The 16,700-nt window shown below is 38.4% G+C and overlaps 1 protein-coding gene across 3 annotated transcripts in view; it reads right to left on the bottom strand.

The window, feature by feature from the left end:
• LOC311616656 (guanylate-binding protein 1-like) overlaps positions 1-16,700 on the bottom strand; it is an 87,033-nt gene that overhangs the window by 7,085 nt on the left and 63,248 nt on the right. For 2 of the 3 annotated variants that reach the window (XM_084872294.1, XM_084872296.1), the window contains 5 exons: positions 5,310-5,437; positions 4,249-4,358; positions 3,552-3,751; positions 2,706-2,948; positions 295-575 (listed from right to left, as the gene is read on the bottom strand). The exons of the other annotated variant lie outside the window; for it this stretch is intronic. In XM_084872294.1, coding sequence (XP_084728420.1) covers positions 295-575; positions 2,706-2,948; positions 3,552-3,751; positions 4,249-4,358; positions 5,310-5,437 — 962 coding nt within the window. The remainder of the gene's footprint in view (positions 1-294; positions 576-2,705; positions 2,949-3,551; positions 3,752-4,248; positions 4,359-5,309; positions 5,438-16,700) is intronic. 3 annotated transcript variants of the gene reach the window in all.

The raw sequence follows: 16,700 nt of genomic DNA, 5'->3' as shown, positions 1-16,700 counted from the left end.
AGTCCTGGATTGTGAGAGTGATTTTCTACTGTCTGTTTATGTGAGATATCACCAGGATCAGGCCTAAACGGGCAGTAAGACATCCCTCGAGAGGTCCCAGATTGGAGAGGGTGCAGGCTTGGGCAGAGGGACACACCCTGTTCCCCGTGCAAAAATTTTGAGCACCAGGCCTCTAGTTTTATCATATTAAAGTCTAGTAAGAATTCCTTCTCTTGCAATAAATACCCATTTTATTTTCTATTAGTACTTTGCTTTCTGAGACCCTAATCCATATAAACAGAAGAAAAAAATTACCGCTAATTTTTTTTGAAATAAATGGTCTACATCCTTGAAGGAATTCTTCATGAAGACTTCAATGGCCTCTTTCTCACTGGCCATGTTTAGGTCCAGGAGCTCTTGGAGGGTGTTTGTGGGTAATTGAACTTTCTGGGCCATCTGCTGGTCATAGTGGGCAATAGCCTTTTGCATTGCAGCCGAATTCTCTATCTGGGCCAAGGCCAGAACTGCGTTCTCTATGCAGGGCAGGTCTCCACTGCTGATGGCATCGACATAGGTCATCACCAGAGTCTCCAGTCCTACAAATAGAGAACAAAACATTTGTTATAGGTGGGATTAGGAAACAATCCATCATCCATAAATCTGGTGATATGTTTCAATACTCATTTGGTCACAGCATCTATATCCTTAGCATCACCTAGAAGTTTTCTAGAAATGCAGACTCTCAGCCTCTGCTCCAGATGAACTGAGTTAAATCCTCCTCTGGCGAGATCTTTGGTGATATGGATTCATATCAAAGGGTGAGAACCTCTGTTCTAGGCACCATAGAACTGTATTTATTGAGGGCATGTGCTTTACCCCTAAGCACCATTAGGATAGGAAATGTACCTTTCATTTATGCCACTATCATCAGTTCTGGCTCGTGGTAAGCATTTAAAAAATCAATAACTGTGAAACAATTGAAAAGAAGTCCTCTGCCATGGCCAGGTGGCTAAGTTGGTTGAGCATCGTCCCATGCTCCAAAAAGTTGTGGGTTTGATTCCTGGTCAGGGCACACACCTAGGTTGTGGAGTTGATGTCTAGTTGGGGTGCATGCAGGAGGCAACTGATTAATGTTTCTCTCTCACATTGATGCTTCTCTCTCTCTAAAATTAATGGGAAAATGTATTATTGGGTGAGTATTAAAGAACTAAAAATGCATTAAAAAAGGTCACCATTTCATTTATTCCAATAGAAAACTGTCCAAAAGACCTTTCTGTGATGATAGTCATCTGCTATATGTGCTATCTAATATTCCAGCCACTATACATGTAATGTGAATTTTCAAATTTATTTAATTTTAACTAACTTACCTTTAATTTTAGATAAATGTAGCTACTGCACTTTTCTAGCTATCATATGGGATAGTACAGATCCAGGTTACTAGGTTAATTTGAAATAACAGAGGCTTTTTTATTTATCCTTTTCTATCTTTTCTCACCAAGGAAATCTGGCTAATAAAATCTGCTAGAAATGTTGTGTCATCTAGGATGTACCACAGTAATAATCTATATATACAAAAGCCTAATGGCCAGCCGACTGGCAGCTATCATGTGCATTGACCATGAGTGCACAAATGCTCAATGCAGCAGAAACCACAGGCATGGCAACATGGAACAGACTGATGAATCTCAGAGAGAAAGTGGGGGGAAGGGTCCCTTGTACTGGCCTGTGGGGATCAGGCTGAAACCAGCTCTCCAACATCCTCCAAGGGGTCCTAGATTGTAGGACGGAGCAGGCTGGACTTCCCGAGTGCATGAATTTTGTGCACCAGGCATCTAGTATATAATAAAAGGTGTATATCCACCTAATAGGGGAATGACCTATTGCTATGACACACACTGACCACCAGGGATTAGACACTCAATGTAGGAGCTGTGCTCTGGTCATCAGTGCACTACCACAGAAGGAGTAGTGCTCAGTCAGAAGCCAGGCTCATGGCTGGCAAGCACTGCAGTGTTGGGGGTGTGGTGGGAGCCTCTCCCTCCTCCAATCCAGTACTAAGGATGTCTGGACATCCCCTGAGGGCTGCTGAATTGTGAAAGGGCCCAGGCTGGCCTGAGGGAACTCCTGGAGTGCACAAATTTCATGCACTGGGCCTCTAGTTGTAGGAGATTTGCATTTTTTAAGCTCAAATTAGGTGGATGCTATTCCACCTTTTCTTTCTTTTCTTTCTTTCTTTCTTTCTTTCTTTCTTTCTTTCTTTCTTCCTTCCTTCCTTCCTTCCTTCCTTCCTTCCTTCCTTCCTTCCTTCCCTCCTTCCCTCCCTCCCTCCCTCCCTCCCTCCCTCCCTCCCTCCCTCCTTCCTTCCTTCCTTCCTTCCTTCCTTCCTTCCTTCCTTCCTTCCTTCCTTCCTTCCTTCCTTTCTTTTTTCTTTCCTTTTAAATTTCTTTATTGATTTCAGAAAGGTATGGGGGGCGGGGGGCGCGAAAGAGAGAGAGAGAGAGAGAGAGAGAGAGATCAATGATGAGATTTATTTATTGGCTGCCTCCAGCATGTCCCTTACTGGGGATCGAGCCCTCAACCCAGGCATGTGCCCTTGGCTGGAATCGAACCCTGTACCCTTCAGTCCACAGGCCAATGCTCTATCCATTGAGCAAAACCAGCTAGAGCTATTCCATCTTCCTTTAGTTTTAACAGTGAGAGTAATGACCCAGAAGTGGACTCACGGGATCCATTGACCTGGATGTCTCCTGAAAGAGTTTTGACTTTGGAATTGGTAAAGATGTAGGAACAGAAGTCTGCAGCTTGTTGCACAAATTTAGGGTCCAGCTCATCATCATGCATTGTCTCAAGTTGGGTTAGCTTCTTCCGATGAGTGGGACAATCAAAGATAAAGCATTTCTTCTTTGGGAAGAACTTTCGGATACAAAGTCGGAGTAGATTAAATTTTTCATTTTTAAGAGTGGTACCTGGATAAAGATTAAAAAAAAAAAAAAAGCTTTGCTTAATATAGGGGCTTGGAAACTTTTTCTGTAAGTGTCCAAATCATAAATATAGTAGGCTTTGCAAGTCAGGTGGTTTCTTTTCCAGGTATCCAGTTCTGCTGTATAGAATGAAAGCAGCCATGGACCATCTACATTGTATTCACCCAGTAAAACCTATTTGTACAATAGCTGGCAGGCTGCATTGGCCATCATTTGCCTGTGGGCCATAGTTTGCCCCTAACTTAGCGAATTTTTATGCTTTAATCTATTTTCTTTAAATAAATGCTCATTCCATTCCATATTCTTTGGCTAATTACAATATCTCAAGCTCTATGCAGGGAGATGAAAATCATTCTGATCACAGTGCAGGAAAAGGTAAAAGAAAAAGAAACTTGTTCTTAGTACAGGGGAGAAGATGATTCAAAATCAAATCTATGAATTTAGATATTAAACAAGCATTAGTTCTTAGAACTAGGCAGCTGAGAAAAAATAGAAAGCTATACATGTAAAAACTCTAAGTACAAAAATAAAAGTTGATGGTTTCTAATGGCGTGTGGTTCCCAATAATCAGTTCTAAGTCCCCTTTACCTTGCCTAAGTTTGAGTGAATTCTGCAGGTACTCATCTGCTGAGGTGGGTTGCCCATCTAGTACTTCCAATTCTAGGGAAAAATCCCTCAGTGTCCACACAAAATCCGGAAAGAAGCTCACAAAGTCAGCGGAGTCCTCAACCTCATTTGCCTCAGGTGAAGATTTTGCCCTTATTTTATCTGTCAGCTCTGTCACATAGCTGAGTAGCAAACTAAGGAAAAATGGTGTAAAAGAACAGTGGCATTCATGCCATATTAGTCCCACATATTCCAAACCTTTGTTTTTGCTTTGTTTCTAACCCAAGTGTTAATTCTTGCTGCCCTTGAATTATTTAATTATTTTTTATACACTCTCTTTTTGTGCTTGATTCACCAGGATTCATATTCATGAAGCTGGTTTTTTTTTCTCTTTTTAATATATTTTATTGATTTTTGTACAGAGAGGAAGGGAGATAGATACAGAGTTAGAAACATCAATGAGAGAGAGTCATCGATCAGCTGCCTCCTGCACACCCCCCCACTGGGGATATGCCTGCAACCAAGATACATGCCATTGTCCGGAATTGAACCTGGGACCCTTCAGTTCCCAAGCTGACGCTCTATCCATTGAGCCAAACCAGTTTCGGCAATGGAGCTGGTTTTTAAGTACAGGCCTCCCCTCTGATGTTGATGCTCTTCTGGACCACAAAAAGGATACTGCAGTTCGCCCATGGCCTGATGGTTTATGGCCCCTATGCTGTTGTACACAAAGGTGCTGCTCAGCAGAATTGCCAGGGCAAAGATCCAGGAGTCATTTTGGTTGTTACCCTGGAAATCAACACATTGGGTCAGGATCATGATTTATTCTGATGGCAGTTTCCAGAGCAGCAAAATAAAATGATGCTCATTTAGTGAAGTAGCTCTTTTTAGATTAATGACTTAAAGAAGAAAACAAATCCAAAGGAAAATGGTTGTTAGTAGGACTTGGACTTTGAATAGTCTTCTGATTAGTATTTTTGGTTACACGCATTCTCACTAGGTCCTCTTATGACCATTTTTAGATAATTGCAAAACAAATAGTTCAGATTGGTGGGCACTCTTAAGCCTTAAATGTAATTTAATTTTCTTTATGTTTTTACAGCAAAATTGACTTATGTAAGAGTAATAATATTTTAGCTATTTTATCTAGTCATTATTATTCACCTAATACTTTCCATTATATTAAATAGTCAAAACAATGCTATGAGGCAAATATAGACCGTTTTCATTAGTTTTACAGATCAGAAAGCTGAGGTTAAATGAAGTGAAATAATTTGCTAAGGCCACTGTGTTAATGACAGCGTTTACATTTAAACAACAGTTTAGGACTTCTGAACATTAATCCTTAACTAAAGTTCTCTGCAGGATAGGACTCATGGCTGATTTTGTTTGTAGTACCTTTAAGTATCTGTGTTAACTGGTTTTGCTTATAGCCTCTTGTTAATAATTAAAATACTATGTAATGACCACTATGGTCTTCTAGGATTCTGCCTTATATTTTCATTATCTCTTATAGAAAAACTCAGTCTCTTAGCAGAAATGAAAAACAACAACAACAACAACAACACACACACACACACACACACACACACACACACACACACATGTTTTAGTGCCAGGTCGTATTTGAGTAATAATTAAAATAATAATAATAAAAATTTTAAAAAGAAAGATATTAAATGTTGTAGACAATATCCAAAAATGAGGGGATTGTGTCCAAATTGAATCTTTAATACTTACCTTCTCTTCATCTCCCAGCCCCTTAGTTTCAAGCAGAACTAGGGTGTAGTTTGGTTTCTTAGGGTGATGCACACACCACATCCAGATTCCTTTGGTGTGAGACTGAACTGTGGAGCCCAGAGAGAAGCCTTCAGGGGGAAAAGAGAGAGAGAGAGGGAGTGGAGTTTTAATAGCAAATATGTCTTCAAATGGAGATAAACGTGAACACAATCAAGGTAAGGAGAGACTACAACCAGTAGCCTGGCTGGTGTGGCTCAGAGGTTGAGCGTTGATCTAAGAACTAGGAGGTTATGGATTGATTATTGGGCAGGGCACATGCCCTGGTTATGGACTCCATCCCTAGTGTGGGGTATTCTAGAGGCAGCCAATCAATGATTCTCTCTCATCACTGATGTTGCTAACTCTCTCTCCCTCTCCCTTCCTCTGTGAAATCAACATAAATACCTTTTTTTAAAAAAAGTACAATCAATATTGATTTTACAGAGAAACATGGAAATTCAAATATCCAATACATAAAAATATTCAAACCCCCCTTTAAAAATTTTTTTACTTTATTTTAAATTTTTTGCTAACTTTTTATTATGTAAAGTATTACATATATTAGTACATATATCTCCATTTTTCCCCCACTGACTTCCCCCCAGCATCCCCTTCCCTCTGTCACATTCCCCCCTCATTCTCCCCACCAGAGTCTTGTGTCCATTGGTGTGCTTGTATGCATGCATAGAAGTCCTATGGTTGATCTATTTCCCTTCCTCCCCAACATTCCCCAGCCTTCCTGCTGTAAATTGACAGTCTGTTCCATGCTTTACTGCCTCTGTATCTATCCTTTTATTCATTGGGTTATAATGTTTTTTTATTTTCCATAAATGAGTGAGATCATGTTTTTTTCTTTCTTTTTTTTTTCTTTTTTCTTTTTTATCTTTCATTGCCTGGCTTATTTCACTTAACATAATGCTCTCCAGGTCCATCCATGCTTTTGGAAAAAATAAGAATTTCTTCTTTTTTACAGCAGCATTGTATTTTATTGCGTAGATGTACTATAGTTTTCTAATCCACTCATCTGCTGATGGGCATTTAGGCTGTTTCCAAATTTTAGCTGTGGTGAATTGTGCTGCTTTGAACAAAGGGGTGCATATATCCTTTTTGCTTGGTGTTTCAGAAGATGTAAACAGATGCAAGAACATACTATGTTCATGGATTGGTAGAATCAATATCATTAAAGTGTCCATACGTACTACCCAAAGCAATCTATAGATTCAATGCACTCCCCATTAAATTACCAATGGCATATTTCACAGACCTAGAAATAACTCTCTAAAAATTCATCTGGGGAGGGCGGAGCTTGAAGATGGCGACCGAACAGTCGGACCTGTTCTGACTCTGGTCCCAGAACAGATAAAAGTGGCATCTGAGTCGCTCAGGGAGGGTTGATTAGCAGCTGAGGGGCAGCCGAGGTCTCTAGCAAGCTAGGGAGCGATCCTTTGGACATAATTTCCTGGCCAAGGCGGCGGCCCGCGGCAGCGGCAGCAGCAGTGGCAGTGGCGGCGGTGCTGCGAGAAAGGAGTGGCTTCTCTGAGGCCGGGAAAGCCCACAGCGGAGAGGTCCATCCAGTAGCTGAGACGCCCGAATTGGCGCAGGCGCGTGGATTCAAAGGAGTTCTTCGGTCACCCACGGAAAGGTCAGAGTTTGCGGGGAAAGCCTGAGAGATCGCGGTCCTCCGGCGCGGGGAGCCACGGTAGCCGGGGAGTTCCGGCCCCGCCTCCATGGAGCGCCTGCAAAGCTGAGCCCTAAGAAGGCTGCAGCGACATCTAGTGCTGGGTTTGGCATAAGCTTCCCCAGAAGCGGGAATTTTTGATTTTATTAAAAAAAAAAAAAAAAAAAAAAAAAAGAAACGCCAGGGGACAGGGGACAGAGTGTTAAGAATCGCGGCTGTCCCGCCAAGGGCGGAACATCTGGACACCTCGGCGCCTGAACCCCTTCACCCCCTAGCTTCGGAATACTAGGGAAGGCCTGCCTAGTTGGGCATATCTGGGGAATTTGCAGGCAGAAATTCCCTTCCTGGAAACAAGGGATCGGAGCCAGAAGAGATAGTCTGGGAGCCAGCTAGCACCCTGCCAGCTAGAGCCATAGAGAAAGAAGGCCAGAGCAACCAAAAAGACTGGGAGGTCAAACCAGAAACACTGACACCTAAGAGCTGAATTACAAACTGCCCTTCTTTTTTTGTTTTTTTGTTTTTTTTTCTTTTCTTTTCTTTTGTCTTTTAATTAATCAAAAATAAATGGACACAAATAACTAAGATATAGCCTACTTAAAAATTAAGGATTACCTTACAAAACTGAGGTGCAGTGGAAAGCTGGGAACTGCAAGACTGTCTGGTCCGAGAATCAGAAGTGCCAAATACATTAACTGAGGAAGTAAGGGACTACTACTGGTCATTTTTTACATCTTTTATTTAATTTTCATTTTTTCATATCTTTTACTTAAGAAACAATTTTTTTCTTTTTTCCTTACTTGATTTTACCTTTTCAATTATTACATTTTTCAATCTCTATCATCACTATTACTACTGCTATTTTGCAATTTTTAAAAAAATTTTTTTTTTTTTTTTCTCTCTCTCTCTAGTACCATTTTATTTTTTCTTTATTTTACATTAGGAGTAACCTTCATTCTATTTTAATCTCTACTATAGCATCATTCAACCCTATCCCAACTCAACCTTTACACTATCACTCTCCTACTAAACTTTACCCTTTAGTCTACAGTTTATCCTATCCCATTCTGGCTTTAGTTTTTCCTCTATTCTCTCTGTATACCCCCTGCTAAAGCTCTCACTATACTTATAGACCTAAGTTCCAACCCCTGATCCAAGTGTATAAATACCAATCTCTGCACTATATTAACTAGTTAAAAAAAAAAAAATCTGTTCTCCCCTCTATCCTTGTCGCATTGTTTGTGTGAAGGTTGATTATTGTGAATTTTTATGCTTTTTAGTGAAATTGTTATGCTTATTCCTGTATTGTTATTGTTGCTTTGTATTTTTTTTAAATCCTCTGTTTTTGTTTGTTTTTTTTTACTTCTGTATATCATAGCCTTACTTAATAATAGTGGATATAGTAGTTTGTATTAATCTCCAAATATTGTTACTGGCATTGGCGGGGTCCAGAGGTTGTTCTTTGGCAATTTTCTCCACATATATATAGTTTGTTTCACATTTCTCTTTTAGTTTGCTTCTTCTCTCTCTTTCTCTCTCTCTCTCGCTCTCTCTCTCCATCTTCTTTTTTTCCCTGTTTTCCAACTTCATTTTGTCATTATTTTTTTCCTCTTCTTTTTCTATCTCTTTATCCCTCTTTTTTTTTAAATTTACTTAATTTTTTTTTTAATTTTAATTTTAATTTTTTTTTTAAAATTTTTTCTTTATTTTATTTTTACCTCTATTCCTTCTCAACTATCCCCTAAGTTGCCTTTCTCTAGTGGTCACCTTTATTAGAGGTTATTAATATTGTAAATACATTCCTGTTAAGTGCCTCTTGTGTTGTACCTGGTAGTGTTGTATTTTGTACCTCAAAAATCAACGCAGGAGAAGGAATACCACATAACCAGACTTCCTGAAAAGATGGGGAGACAAAAACATAGTCCGTACGTGAAAGAAAAGCAGGCATCACCAGAAAAGGAAGTAAACGAGTCAGAGGTAAGCAGCCTACCAGAGCAAGAATTCAGAGTAATGATCATAGCATGGTTAAAAAGAATGGAAGAGAAATTTGACAATAGCCAAGAAGAAATGAGGAAGAACCATGAGGAAATGAAGAAGAGCCATGAGGAACTGAAGAAGAACCAAGAAGAAATGAAAAGTGACATCGCTACCATGAAGAACTCAATAGAAAGCATCAAGAGTAGACTAGATGAAGCAGAGGACCGCATCAGTGAGCTAGAAGATAAGATGGAAAAAAATACCCAAGTAGAGCAACTTCTAGAAAAAAAGATTAAAAAGCAGGAGGAGAGCCTACGGGAGCTTTGGGACATAACAAAACAAAACAATATTCGAATAATAGGGGTTCCGGAAGGAAAGGAAACTGAGGTAGACATGGAAAAAGTATTTCAAGAAATAATGACAGAAAACTTTCCTGAAATAGAAAAGAAAAAAACCACACAAATCCAAGATGCCCGCAGAGTCCCAAGCAAAATGAATCCCAGAAGACAGACTCCAAGGCACATTATAATTAAATTGGCAAACAACAATGACAAAGTAAGAATCTTAAAAGCAGCCAGAGAGAGACAGAAAGTTACATACAAAGGAACCCCCATCAGACTAGCAACTGATTTCTCAACAGAAACTTATCAGGCCAGAAGGGAATGGGACGAAATATACAAAGTCATGCAAAGGAAGGGTCTGAATCCAAGAATACTGTACCCAGCAAGGCTATCAATCAAAATTGAAGGGGAAATCAGGAGCTTCACAGACAAAAAAAGACTGAAGGAATTTATCTCCACCAAACCAGCAATGCAAGAAATGCTAAAGGGTCTACTGTAAAAATAAAGAAATAAGAAGTGAAGAAGGAACATGGGTATAGAATAAAAATGGCGTCAAATGAGTACCTATCAATAATAACCTTAAATGTAAATGGATTAAATGCTCCAATCAAAAGACATAGGGTAACAGATTGGATAAGAAAACAAGACCCATACATCTGTTGTCTACAAGAAACCCACCTCAGAAAAAGAGATGCACACAGACTGAGGGTGAAGGGATGGAAAAAAGTTTCCCAGGCAAATGGAAATGAAAAAAAAGCTGGGGTAGCAATACTTATATCTGACAAATTAGATCTCAGAGTGAAGGACATAACAAGAGATAATGATGGCCACTTCATAATAATAAAGGGAACAATCCAACAAGAAGAAATAACCCTGGTAAATATATATGCACCCAATACAGGAGCAACCAAATACATTAAAAAACTGCTGGAGGACATTAAGGGAGAGATTAATAGCAATACAATCATAGTAGGAGATTTTAATATCCCACTGTCACCCTTCGACAAATCATCTAAACAAAAAATCAGCAAAGAAATATCAATCCTAAATGACTCACTAGACCAGTTGGAATTAATTGACATCTTCAGGACACTCCACCCCAAAGCCACAGAATATACATTTTTCTCAAGTGCACATGGGACATTCTCAAAGATAGACCACATTTTGGGACATAGGCAAAGTCTCTTCAAATTCAAGAAGATAGAAATAATATCAAGTATCTTCTCAGACCACAATGGCATAAAACTGGAAATTAACTGCAATAAAAATAATCCAAAGAAATCAAACACATGGAGACTAAACAGCTTGCTATTAAACAAGGGCTGGGTTACCAGAGAAATCAAGGAAGAAATTAAAAACATCCTGGAAACAAATGACAATGAAAACACAACAATCCAAAATCTATGGGACACAGCAAAAGCAGTTTTGAGAGGGAAGTTCATATCCTTACAAGCCTATTGCAAAAAACTAGAAAAAATAGTAACAGATGATCTAACTCTACAACTCAAAGAGTTAGAAAAGGAGCAACAAGAAAAGCCCTGTGTAAGCAGAAGGAAGGAAATAACAAAAATCAGAGCGGAGATAAACGACATAGAGACCAAAAAAACAATACATAAGATCAACAAAACCAAGAGCTGGTTCTTTGAAAGAATAAACAAGATAGATGGACCTCTAGCCAGGCTAACCAAGAAACAAAGAGAGAGGACCCAAATAAACAAAATCAGAAATGAAAGAGGTGAAATAACAACAGACCCCACTGAAATACAACGGATTGTTACAAAATACTACGAACAACTCTATTCCAACAAACTGAACAACCTGGAGGAAATGGACATATTCCTAGAAAAATACAAACTTCCAAAACTCAATCAGGAAGAATCTAAAAATCTCAATAGACCAGTGACTTGGGAAGAAATTGAAACAGTCATCAAAAAGCTTCCAGCAAACAAAAGCCCAGGGCCAGATGGCTTCACAGGAGAGTTTTACCAAACATTCAAGGAAGAACTAAAACCTATCCTTCTCAGACTATTCCAAAAAATTCAAGAGGAAGGAACACTTCCAAACTCCTTCTATGAAGCCAGCATCACCCTAATACCAAAACCTGATAAAGACAACTCAATGAAAGAGAATTACAGACCAATATCCCTCATGAACATAGATGCCAAAATCCTCAACAAAATTCTAGCAAATCGGCTCCAGCAGAGCATCACAAAGATCATACACCATGATTAAGTAGGATTTATTCCAGGAATGCAAGGTTGGTACAATATCCACAAATCAATAAACGTGATACATCACATAAACAAGTTGAAAGATAAAAATCATATAGTCATATCAATTGATGCAGAAAAAGCATTTGATAAAATCCAACACCCTTTCCTGATAAAAACTCTTAACAAGGTGGGAGTACAAGGTTCATACCTCAACGTAATAAAAGCTATATATGATAAACCCACAGCCAACATCATACTCAATGGGCAAAAACTAAAACCATTCCCTCTAAGAACAGGAACAAGACAGGGATGCCCACTATCGCCACTCCTCTTTGACATAGTACTGGAAGTACTAGCCATTGCAATTAGACAAGAGGAGGAAATAAAAGGCATCCAGATTGGAAAAGAAGAAGTAAAGTTAACCTTATTTGCAGACGACATGATATTGTATATAAAAAACCCAAAAGACTCCATTAAAAAACTAATTGGCTTAATAAATGAATTTGGCAATGTAGCAGGATACAAAATTAACACCAAGAAATCTATGGCATTTCTATACACCAACAGTGAGTTTATAGAAACAGAGACTAAAAAAGCAATCCCATTTACCATCGCACCAAAAAAATTAAGATACCTAGGAATAAACTTAACTAAGGAAGTAAAGGACCTATACGCGGAAAACTACACGACACTGAAAAAAGAAATAGAGGAAGATGTAAACAGATGGAAGAACATACCATGTTCATGGATTGGTAGAATCAACATCATGAAAATGTCCATACTTCCTAAAGCAATCTATAGGTTCAATGCACTCCCCATTAAAATACCAACGGCATATTTCACTGACCTAGAAAGAACTCTCCAAAAGTTCATTTGGAACAATAAAAGACCCCGAATAGCCACAGCAATCCTGAGAAAGAAGAGTAAAGTAGGAGGTATCTCAATACCAGACTTCAAACTGTATTACAAAGCCACTGTTCTCAAAACAGCCTGGTACTGGCACAAAAACAGACATATAGATCAATGGAATCGAATCGAGAACCCAGATATCAACCCAAATCACTATGCTCAATTAATATTTGACAAAGGAGGCACAAATATACAATGGAGTCAAGACAGTCTCTTCAATAAATGGTGTTGGGAAAACTGGACAGATACATGCAAAAGAATGAAACTAGGTCACCAACTTACACCATACACAAAAATAAACTGAAAATGGATACAGGACTTAAACATCAGACGGGAAACCATAAAAATACTAGAAGCAACCACAGGCAACAAAATCTCAGACGTATGCCAAAAGAACTTCTTCACTGATACTACCCCTAGCGCAATCGAAGCTAAAGAGAAAATAAACAAATGGGACTACATCAAAATAAAAAGCTTTTTTACAGTAAAAGATACCATCAACAAAACAACAAGAAAGCCCACTGTGTGGGAGAACATATTTGCAAATGTTACCACTGATAAAGGTTTAATCTCCAACATCTACAAACAGCTTATACAACTAAATAAAAGGAAGATGAATGATCCAATTAAAAAATGGGCAATGGACCTAAATAGAATATTTTCAAAAGAAGACAGAAGGAAGGCCAAAAGGCACATGAAAACATGCTCAAAGTCACTAATTATCCGAGAGATGCAAATCAAAACAACAATGCGGTACCATCTCACACCTGTCAGAATGGCCAACATCAACAAATCAAAAAAAGACAAGTGTTGGCGAGGTTGTGGAGAAAAAGGAACCCTCGTGCACTGCTGGTGGGAGTGCAGACTGGTGCAACCACTGTGGAGAACAGTCTGGAGTTTCCTCAAAAGACTGAAAATGGAACTCCCATTCGACCCAGTAATTCCACTTCTAGGAATATATCCCAAGAAACTAGAAACACCAATCAGAAAGGATATATGCACCCCTATGTTCATAGCAGCACAATCTACAATAGCCAGAATTTGGAAACAACCGAAGTGTCCGTCAGCAGATGATTGGATCCAAAAACTTTGGTACATCTACACAATGGAATACTATGCTGCCATAAAAAAGAAGGATTTCTTATCATTTGCAGCAACCTGGATGGAATTGGAGAACATCAGGCTGAGTGAAACAAGCCAATCAATGAAAGAGAAACACCACATGACCTCACTCATTTGTGGATAATAAAGAACATTATAAACTGATGAACCATAAGATAGATATAGTGACAGTATATCAACAAGTAGACTGTCAAATTACAGCGGGGAGGGGAGGAAGATCTGGGGGAGAAAATAGATCAACGAAGGACTTGTATACATGCTTATAAGTGCAACCAATGGACACAAAACTTTGGGGAGGGAGGGGATGTCTGGGAGGGAGGGAGGGGGTTAAAAAAAATCAATAAAATATATTAAAAAAAAAATTCATCTGGAATAAAAAAGACCCCGAATAGCCATAGCAATCCTGAGAAAGAAGAACAAAGTAGGTGGGATCTCAATACCAGATTTCAAGATGTATTACAAAGCCACTATTCTCAAAACAGCCTAGTACTGACACAAGAACAGACATATAGACCAATGGAATAGAATAGAGAATACATATATCGACCCAAACCACTATACTCAATTAATATTTGACAAAGGAGGCATGAACATACAATGAAGTCAAGACAGTCTCTTCAATAAATGGTTTTGGGAAAATTGGACACATACATGTAAAAAAAATCAAACTAGATCACCAACTTACACCATACACAAAAATAAACTCAAAATGGTTATAGGACTTAAACATAAGATGGGAGACCATAAAAACATTAGAGTAATCCACAGGCAGCAAAATCCCAGACATATGCCAAAGCAATTTCTTCACCGATATCACTACTAGGGCAATGGAAGCTAAAGAGAAAATAAACAAATGGGACTACAACAAAATTAAAAGCTTTTGCACAGCAAAAGAAATCATCAACAAAAACAACAAGAAAGATCTTATTTGCCAACTAGCTGTACCCAGCCATGCTTTGCTCAGTCTGTTTAAATGGAAAAGAAAGAAAAGAGAAAGTGCATGTTTGTAATATGTTAAATTCCACAATGCTTGTAAGTATACAATATTTTTTGTTCAATTATCTGTGCAGATATAGAGATTGTCTGGTTTGCTGACTCTAGGACATGCAAAATATAATTGTCCATGTGAGAAGCAATCCATGTCTAGATCTAAACCTCACAATTCTAAAGATTGGCCCTGAGCTTTGTTGATGGTGATTGCAAACACCAATCGAATGGGGAATTGCAATCTCTTAAATTGAAAAGGCATATACTTGGAATCACAGAATGCGAGGAATGAGGACATCTTCACCTTTTAAAGGTCCTGTTAAGATTGTTGCTTCTACGATATTGCTCATTAATTTTTGTACTATAAGCCGAGTGCCATTGCAAAGTGTTGGCTGGCTGATATTTTGTAACATGATAATTGGCATGCCAATTTTCAATTGCAGTACATGTGGTGGCATCCCTGGCAGATCAAGTGAATTCAAAAATTCTGTTGGATAATTAGCCACTTTCTCTATTTCCACAACAGTTTCGACAGACTTTTCTGTGACTGCCTCACTTTGAATGTTAGACTGAATAATATTGTGAAGTTCATAGATGTCTTTGTTCTTGGCTTCAACAATAGCTCATTCAATCAGCAATTGTGATTTTTATAATTCGTTTGAATATTGGGAAATACTTTTTCAACCAATTCTTCTTTTGACATCACTAAATTGCAAAGTTATGAGGCAATGAAATTCATCCTAAGGTCAGATCAACCGGCACCTTTGTGTTCCTAGTTTCCAGCAATTGATGTAAGAATGTCTCAGCTGATTGATCGTTTTGCAGCTAGATATATATTTGTAATAAAATTAACATCTTTACGTGTCGCCACAAAGTAGAGTATTTCAGGCAAGCATTTATTTTGTCTGCTGGTGCCTATCGAGGAATTACAGGTAATGTTTGCCTGAAATCTTCTGCAAGCAATATTAATGCATTCCCAAATGGTCTGATGTTTCCACACAAATCTTGCAATGATTGATCAAGAGCCTTGAGCGATTTTTTGTGTGCCATTGTGAATTCATCCCAAACAGTAAGTTTGCATTTCTGCAATACTTTTGCCATGCTGGAAGCTTTGGAAATGTTGCACGTGGGAGTTTCAATGAATTGCATGTTCAATGGCAATTTCAAAGCAGAATGAGCAGTTCTTCCAACTGGTATCAATGTTGCGGCTATTCCACACGACACAAGAGCTAAGACTATGTCATTTTGGGATTGAATTGCTGCCAGAATCAATCTAATTAGGAATGTTTTACCAGTTCCTTCAGGTGCATCTAAGAAGATTTCTCCAGAGAGCAGAGTGGTGCAGCGGAAGCGTGCTGGGCCCATAAGAAGATTTCTCCAACCCTATTATTGACAGTTTGCATTATTTGATTGTAAATGCCTTTTTACTCAAGTGTTAGCTTAGGAATATTTGATTGCACATACGACGAAAGATCACCGTGTTGTAATTTTGTTCACGATGCAATTCTACATTGAACGAAGCAGCAGCAGATCGATTCAGTGATGGCATTCCCAATTGATTGAGAACTTTGTTCATGATTTCTAAGCACAAATCTTCAATCATTATCAACATTGAAATGGAATCGTAAAATTGGAAATTTGAAAATTGTAAATGGATTGTAAATTGGAAACATTGAAATGGAATCATAAAATATTCAGTGTAGTGTGTGTTGCTTTTACGTCCAACAAATGGCACTGTATTTTTTAAAAAAGCATGTTCTTACCTGTCACAGGTGTGACATCTTTATAATAGTAGGTCTAAGGAATATATAAACATGTGCATTATTTGAATGCAATGTTGTGTCAAAATTTCAAAGCAATCAGTGAAGAACTTTCAGAGATTTAATATTTTGAACAAACGAACATTTACATTTTTATTTATATAGATGTGTAATAACTGATAAAGGTTTAACTCCAACATCTACAAGGAACTTATGCAACTTAATAAAGAAAGATAAATGATCCAATAAAAAAATGGGCAACAGACCTAAATAGAATCTTTTCGAAAGACAGAAGGAAGGCCAAGAGACACATGAAAACATGCTCAAAGCCACTAATTATCTGAGAGATGCAAATCAAAATGACAGTG

This window comes from Pipistrellus hanaki, assembly GCF_964339955.1.
Source record: "Pipistrellus hanaki genome assembly, chromosome: 2".
In the NCBI taxonomy this organism is placed as follows: Eukaryota; Metazoa; Chordata; class Mammalia; order Chiroptera; family Vespertilionidae; genus Pipistrellus; species Pipistrellus hanaki.
Note: the sequence above shows the minus strand (reverse complement) of the source record. Positions and strands in the feature narration are given on the sequence as shown.